This window comes from Trichosurus vulpecula, chromosome 7 (assembly GCF_011100635.1).
Source record: "Trichosurus vulpecula isolate mTriVul1 chromosome 7, mTriVul1.pri, whole genome shotgun sequence".
In the NCBI taxonomy this organism is placed as follows: domain Eukaryota; kingdom Metazoa; phylum Chordata; class Mammalia; order Diprotodontia; family Phalangeridae; genus Trichosurus; species Trichosurus vulpecula.
Genome location: NC_050579.1, coordinates 45,047,005 through 45,053,979, shown reverse-complemented (window position 1 = coordinate 45,053,979; position 6,975 = coordinate 45,047,005). Strand labels below are relative to the sequence as shown.

The 6,975-nt window shown below is 53.2% G+C and overlaps 1 protein-coding gene across 4 annotated transcripts; it reads right to left on the bottom strand.

Annotated features, from left to right (window-relative positions):
• Positions 1 to 846: 846 nt before the first annotated feature.
• On the bottom strand, positions 847 to 5,970 carry RFX5 (regulatory factor X5). Of its 4 annotated transcripts, none has more exons than XM_036769189.1 (10): positions 5,424 to 5,970; positions 4,549 to 4,735; positions 4,286 to 4,319; positions 3,937 to 4,019; positions 3,474 to 3,596; positions 3,127 to 3,246; positions 2,910 to 2,991; positions 2,403 to 2,604; positions 2,217 to 2,308; positions 847 to 2,073 (listed from the first exon to the last, which is right to left on the bottom strand). In XM_036769189.1, exons 2-10 carry the CDS (start codon positions 4,659 to 4,661, stop codon positions 1,096 to 1,098), a joined length of 1,827 nt encoding a protein of 608 aa, XP_036625084.1. In that variant the 5' UTR covers positions 4,662 to 4,735; positions 5,424 to 5,970; the 3' UTR covers positions 847 to 1,095. The 4 variants fall into 4 exon arrangements, with proteins under 4 accessions (XP_036625084.1, XP_036625087.1, XP_036625083.1 ...); XM_036769192.1 differs by having other exon boundaries at positions 2,403 to 2,497; positions 2,910 to 2,979; positions 3,101 to 3,246; positions 5,363 to 5,424; XM_036769188.1 differs by having other exon boundaries at positions 5,363 to 5,424.
• Between the last annotated feature and the right edge of the window lie 1,005 nt (positions 5,971 to 6,975).

Below are 6,975 nucleotides of genomic sequence, written 5' to 3'. Positions count from 1 at the left end.
GAACTCTCTATTGGCATCTATGAGTCTAAGGTTTCTTGTTCTGACAAGAATGTGAAGCATGGTGGAAGGAGCTGGGAAAGATACAGTGACCATGGATATCAGTTTGATTCTAAATTGTGCTGAAGAGAGGAGGTAGAAGAAGTTGGCTTATTATTAAAGTGTAAGAGTTATTAGACTCAAATCAGACTAAAGCTTCCAGTACACTGAAACCCCTTGTAGTATAGACACTGAAGGGTAAAGGATTTTCCGAGTAGGAAATATTTTATATAAAGACTGACTTTTGTTCAAGGAAAAAATATTTCATAAGAAATAATGAATTAATTAGATGTTCATTCATAATTTGCTCCTCAGGAATGGGCTAGATCGGTAAGGGTGGCCAGAAATAGAGGCAGATGGAGAGAGCACTGGGCTTGGAATCAAGACTCAACTTCCCGAGTTCAGACCTGGCTTTAGATACTAACAGTGTGACCCTGGGCAAGTTACTTTACTCTGCCTCAGTTTCCTCATCTATCAAATGAGCTGGAGAAGGAAATGGCAAACCACTCCAGTATCTTTGCCAAGAAAAGCCCGAAAGGGGTCACAAAGAGTAGGACATGACTAAACAACATCAACAAGAGACTTGGACAAAATATGCTTAGACAAATACATGGTATATTTGGACAAGTCCTTTAACCCCACAGGCCTGTTTCCTTATCGGCCCTATATGCTTTCTAAGGCTCTTTTCAGCTTTAAAATGCCTTGTTCTATTAGGGCTTGACTGTTCAACCTGTAAACTGTGCATTCAGTTTACATTCAGCTCCTATCTGGTACTCAGAACTCCCTGAAAGAAAGGCACAGAGATCAAGGTAGTGGGACATGGCAGGTTTATTGGTAGGTAGCACTGAAGCCAAGGGTACTAGGCTGGGAAAGGCAAAAGTGGGGGGGGACAAGACGTGCTCAGATTGGGGAACACATAAGTCCAGGAGGGGAAGGACTAGGACAAGTCTCCCTTGGGAAGGGCATGGCCAAATAACAAGCAGGATCAGAGAGAAGGGATCCTTCTTAGATGGACAGATTAGGTACGTCGGGACATTCAAATTTCCCCCCATGTACCTATTAAGGGGGTGTTGTTTTGGGATCTTTATGTCCAAAGACCAGGGAGCCTTGGGACACATTCCCTTTTGGGTCTTTATTACCTTGCCCCGTGGGTTCTGTTGCCTCTTTTCTCGTGGACTGGGGGACTCCCTCCCAGCTTTTGTTGCCCTTAATGACACTCACTTTAGGGGCGACAACAGTTTTGTCCCCTGTTTCTTTGGCATGTTGGGCACTAAGTCCCCTTCCTCCCTTGAAATCAGTGCCTTCTCTTGGCCAGGAAGATAGCACTGAAGGCACTTTTTTCTCCTCCACCTTTCCCACTGACCTTCTAGCCAGGTCACTCTCCCCTCCAAAGCCCCAAGACTCCTGTGGTACCCTAGGGGAATGGGCAGAGTCTGTAGCAGGCAGTGGCTTCTCAGGGGAGGAGCTCTGTTCCCCCTCACCACATGATTTCTTTCGAGGACGCCCTCTTTTACGCTTGGCATCCATCCCTATTTCTTCTGTATCCTGGCTTAATACTTTGGCTGCTAGCTCTTGTCCTCTGGTGTCACTCATAGGCACTTCAGCTGTCCTCTTCACTCCCTTGCCCCGTGGTCCCATGTCTACCCCTGGGCCTATCTCCCTGTTTTTCTCAAGGCCCTGAGACTGGGTGGGACCTTCCGGTGGAGCTCTCCCAGTTATAGGCACAGCAGATACAGTGGGCAAGATCATGTTGAAGATGGGCAGAGCTCCCCGGGATACCCCAGCCCCACTGGACAAAGGCAGTGTAGTGACTTTCAGGGCACCTGAGGGAAGCTTGGGGGCTAGGACTGGTGGGGAGACTCGGACAGGCCGAGGAGGTTGTGGGTGGGGTACCCGGGGGAGGAGCACAGGCAGTCGGGCAACTAGAGCATTCACTTGGGGGCTGCTGGCTGCTGGTGCTGAGGTTTCTGCAGTTTTCTTTCGCTCCCCTCGAACTGGGACGGTAGACCCAGTTCGGGGCTCTAGCTCCTTGGGGGGCTGAAAAGAAAAAGAGTGAAGGAGCAGAGTAGAGGGATGGGGAAAGACTGACAGGAGAAACAGGCATGGAAATGCCTAAGGCACATGTCAACAGCTAGAAGCCCCATTCTGCCTACCCCCACCTCATTCTAGGGCCTCCTCACCTGGGGCTGACTTTTAGAGGCTCTTCCTTCTGGGTTCTCCAGACCATTCTTGGTAGCAGATGAGGGATCCCGTGGGAGCCGTTCAGGTTCATCTGAAAAAGCACAAGATTTTCCATCATGAAGCATGTAGCAATGAAGTGAGTGTGGGTTAGGACTCTCAGATCCTGGGAAGTTGAGTCAACATACCAGCAAGCACCATGGCCATGAGCAGATGTGCATGAGCCGATCGAGCAGAGATGAGATGTTGCTGTAGCAGGAATCGAGCCACCTCGACGATGGAGCTGAAGGAGCGTTTTAATATCCGCTCTGCCCAGTCACAGGTCAGGGCACAGGCTGCTTCCACTAGTTCATCCCGAGGACCTGGACCCACTTCTGGGCCCAACTCTGGCTACAGGTGGCAGATGATAACATACCTAGCTACCTACCCAAGCCCAGGGGAGGCCCCTGGGCCCTCTCCAGAGATTCAGACCCTCATGGATTAGCAAACTTAGGCCAACGTTAGGATGGGGAGGGAGGGATTGGAAGTTTGAACCTATCCTTCACCAGAATCCCAGGTGCTCCATAGCCCCAGCCTAGTCATAGGATAGTTAGCTATGAAGCATCCAGGACAGGTGACCCAAACCAAGACAGGTTTCAAAGTGTGCCCAATGAACCTTAGAGATTCTCACCCAGTGGTAATTTGTTGTTACTCACACTCTCTGAGCCCTTGAGGTCGAGTCCAGGCAAGGGTGGCATAGATACCAGGGTCTTTCTTCGGATACCACTGTAGCAATATCTGGTATTAAGTTAAGGAGAAGCCCCCAAAAAGGGATATCCCAATGCCTTATAGAATACTGCGCTCCCTGCCCTCCCGAGGATTCTCATTTCGGTCCTGCAGCACTCACTTTCCCACATCTCCATCCTAGGATACTTGGATTGGCCTCGGCCTCCCAGCCTTCGAGCCTTGATGTCAGGGAAGATTTCCCGGATGATTTTGCCAAAGTTGGCCGTGCTGAGCGGGCGGCAGCAGGCTAAGCTCTCACAGTACCTCCTGGGTAAGGTAGGATCAAGGATGGCCAGGCGGCCAAAGAAGGAAGACCAGTGAGTAGAAGAGATAATGGTTGGGAGGCTCAGTTGGAATGGGCAGAGCAGGGGTGGGGGGTAGTGTGTATGTGCGCGCACGCACGAGCGCATGTGAGATCTGAGGGGATCTGGGGTGTACAAAAATATAGCCCTGAGTGTATAGTCCATGCCCTGCACCCCTTCCCCCTCACACACCTATAAGCATCATAAACATCCTGTTTGGGCAAACAGGTGGCCGTGTGCTCTTCGAGGTGGTTTCGAATCCATCTGTAGGCATACATGTACTCGTCATGGCTGAGTGCACTTGGCTCCAGGTTGCTGGGGGTAAGAGAAGGAGGTCGTTGAGGCCCCAGAAGGAAGGCTTCCACTGCCCGCCAGAGCACCTAGCCCACCCAGAATACACCTTGCACACACACAGGTGATCTGAGCCCAGGACACCAGAAGCACAGAAAATCCCACCTCTCCCTTCTCCCCTCCCTTTTTTTATCTAGACTCCAGCTGTGAAAATTCCTCATACTGAGGCAGGTACTGGTCTGTGACAGCCAGCGTGTGCCAAAGGCAGAATGTGAGCCCAGGCTATTCTGGGTCACTCTGCCAAATCGCTTCTCTGTCCCTTCCCTCTCTTTCCACAAATCCCAGCTGCAGGTACTAAGCTTACCTTTTATCTCCACCACTGGGGCCTGAGGGGAGTTGAAGATAAAGATACAGCTTGTCGTTGTCCGAGAACCTCTGCACATCTTGCTAGGATTGGGGAAAGAGGGTAAACGGGGTGGCAGTGAGATCTGTTCCAGGTCCTATGATGCCTGCTCCCTGATTTTAGGCCAGTCCCCCATTTTACAGGCAAGGGAGCCCAGGCCCACCAGGCTGAGTGACTCATCCAAGGTCACATAGCTGTTCTATTATATGGCTGTGATTAGATACCACCTTGCTGGCTCCACCTCCCACAAAACTTTCATTTTGCTCCTGTGAACCATTATTTCTCTCAGACCCTGACCCACGTTACTCACCAGGATGCCCTCTACTTTGTTCTGTACCGCCTTGCTGTGGGAAAGAGAAAGCTGACCGTCAGCAGGAAGAATGGGAGCTAAGCCTTTGGGGAAGGGAGAGAAAGCCCCTAGCATGGTACCTGCACATGGAAACACTCACGTGGTGACTGATCATTAGAGGTATCACCTAGTCCAACCCCCTTATTTTACAGGTGAGGAAACTGAGGCCCACAAGGATCTGCTAGAGCTGAAGGTGTGGCATGACAGACAGAGTAGGGGCTTACGAGATGGACCCTCGGAGCTTCTGTAGGAGAGTGGTGGGTTCACCAGCATCCCCACTGCCTGGGGCTGCTCCGCCTGTCTTTGGGCTCTTGGCGTCAGGTTCATCTTCCGCCATCCTGGCATTAGAACTTGAGTGGGACAGGTTTAAATCCCGGATGTCTTCCCCACCCTTGGCACTCCTCAAGTCACCTAAAGGACAAAGAGAACCCATGAAGCAGGACCCCCGGTGGCCCTCCTGGCACTACTCGCCTGCCTTACATGCTCAAACTCCGGAAAGTCCGCCAAACTTTTTTTTTTAATTATCTACCAGAGGGTCGAGGCGAACCCCAGGGGGTAATGTGCGAACATGCAGAAATAACGCCACCTCCACACCCCTCCTCCTCCACCAGCATTCCCTCCATTCTGCCCCTTCCCGGCATCCTCCCCCCGCCCCGGCCCCAAATCCGACCATGGGGAGGAGGGGAAATTGGGACTGCTACTGGCAGGGGGCAGTGGAAGAAAATCCAGACTCATCGCCCCACCCCCACCCCGTCTATCAGTTACTGGGCACCGCTGCTCGTCCCCAATTACGTCCCCCACCCGTGCCTAGCTGGGTGCAGGTGCCCCACCTTTACCCCCGAGCCGCGGCTCACCTAAGCGTCGCAAAATGGGGAAGGGGCGCGGGGCGTGGCTAGGTAGGTCCCCGCCCGGGGAGGGGGGTGTCCCAAGAACGGGGGACTCTGGGTGTGCTTGTGGCTGGAGGGGGTGGAATAGGAGTTGGAAATGCAGCCCAAATTCTCCTGGTTTGCTCTACGTCAAATACTGTCCCCTCCCCACCTTTAAGCATTCGCTCTTCTTCCCAACGAGAAAAAAAAGGGAGTAGAGAAAGAGAAACTACCTCGGAGCCACCAGGACTCTAGGTCGGCTTCACGGTCCCGGCTCCACTCGTTGCTCGGCCCTTTTTTTTTTTTTTTTTGATTGGTTGGTTCCGCCCCAATCTGCCCGGATACAGCAGCCGGCCCTGTCTGCTATTGGTCCCTCTCGCCTCCCGGAGACAGAACGCTTCACTTGCTTCGGCAGCAGCTCAAGTCTGCCTAGTAACAGCGATCTGATTGGTTAGCGGGGGAGGGAAAATCCAAAGTTGGCAATATTTGAGCGGTAACGGGGAAGTCCGGGTTGGGTTTCGGTTAAGTTGGGGTCGGTTGGGACGGGTAGCTCCAGGAGGTTCTGCTCTTAAAGGGGCCGCGGCCGGAAAGCCGAGCCCCTGGATTCTTTGTGCTTTCCCCTTTGTCACCAGCACGGGACAAGCGGGCAAGGATGGTTACTGCGCCACGGCCTGCGGGGCCGGGCGGGGAGCTGTACGGGTCGTCCCTCGGTGTCTGCCCTCCCGCGGCCGCACCGACGGCGCCCCCCTGCCGCAGTCGTGGTGGCCCCCACTCCCCTGCGTGCAAACGCAGTTCCAGCCCTCGGGGGCCCTTTGGGAAGCCGCTGGCCGGCCAGGCGCCCTCGGGTGGGCTTCTCTCTTCCACGTGTTCCACGTCCCACCGCGGGGAAGGTTATCGGGGGCAGAAACGCAGACTTTAAATTGTGTTGTGTTCCCCGCAAGCCAGAGGAGGGCGGGTTTGCCTCTCCTCACCCGGCTGGGGGCTGAGGTTTCATTTAAATCCAAGTCATCTGACCACTGGTCACCCCTCCCAGGCGGAGCGCAGCCAATCATCAGTCCAGCCCTTGGACGCCCGGGGGTAGACCCAGGGGAGCCCCGGCCAGGGTCAGCCGCTGGAGCTGCTTCCTCTGGGAGAAACGGGGATGTAGTGGAGTAACCGGGGATGAGATCATCTCTCCAGGGCCCTTCCAAAGCCTAACAGCTCTGCTGCTGCTGCTGCTGTGTGTGTGTGTGTGTGTGTACATAGATATGTATATACGTACACACACACACAGATAAAATTTCCAGACCTGCTTGATCCTTCTTACTGGTTTGTGCCATTATGAGATTGGAGGCAATGCAACCCAGTCTTGTCTGCATTTCTTTTGACCCTTAAAATGACCACAGTTCTTGTCAACTGCTCTGGTGGTGTAAGCAGGGTATCTCAACCCTTTTGGGGAGTTCGTGGACTCTTTAGGAAGTCTAGTGAAAACTGGGAACCCCCTTCTCTTCCGCCAGTCACCCAGACTGGCATCCTGGATGTCACCATGGACTCCCCTAGCCAACCTATTGCCAAGGCCTGTCAATGTTAACATCTTTTATGTGCACTGCTATCTCTTCTGACGCTGCCACCACGCAGGTACCTATGGGCCCACATCACCTCACCCCTGGACTATTGTAGTAGCCTTCTAGTGGGTCTCCCTGCCACCATCACCCCAATCCTTTCCTCCACCCAGCTGCCAAATTGACCTTCCTAAAATGCAGGTCTTACTATGCCACCCTCTACCACCTGCTGGATCAAACATAA

What these genes read in the sequence shown, in the direction of transcription:
- RFX5 (XM_036769188.1), bottom strand. An exon ending in CCCAGTGGTGGAGATAAAAG is followed by an intron (nt 3,597 to 3,936) that starts GTAAGCTTAGTA and finishes TCTTACCCCCAG; the next exon opens with CAACCTGGAGCCAAGTGCAC. An exon ending in GGAGGCCGAGGCCAATCCAA is followed by an intron (nt 2,992 to 3,126) that starts GTATCCTAGGAT and finishes ACTTAATACCAG; the next exon opens with ATATTGCTACAGTGGTATCC.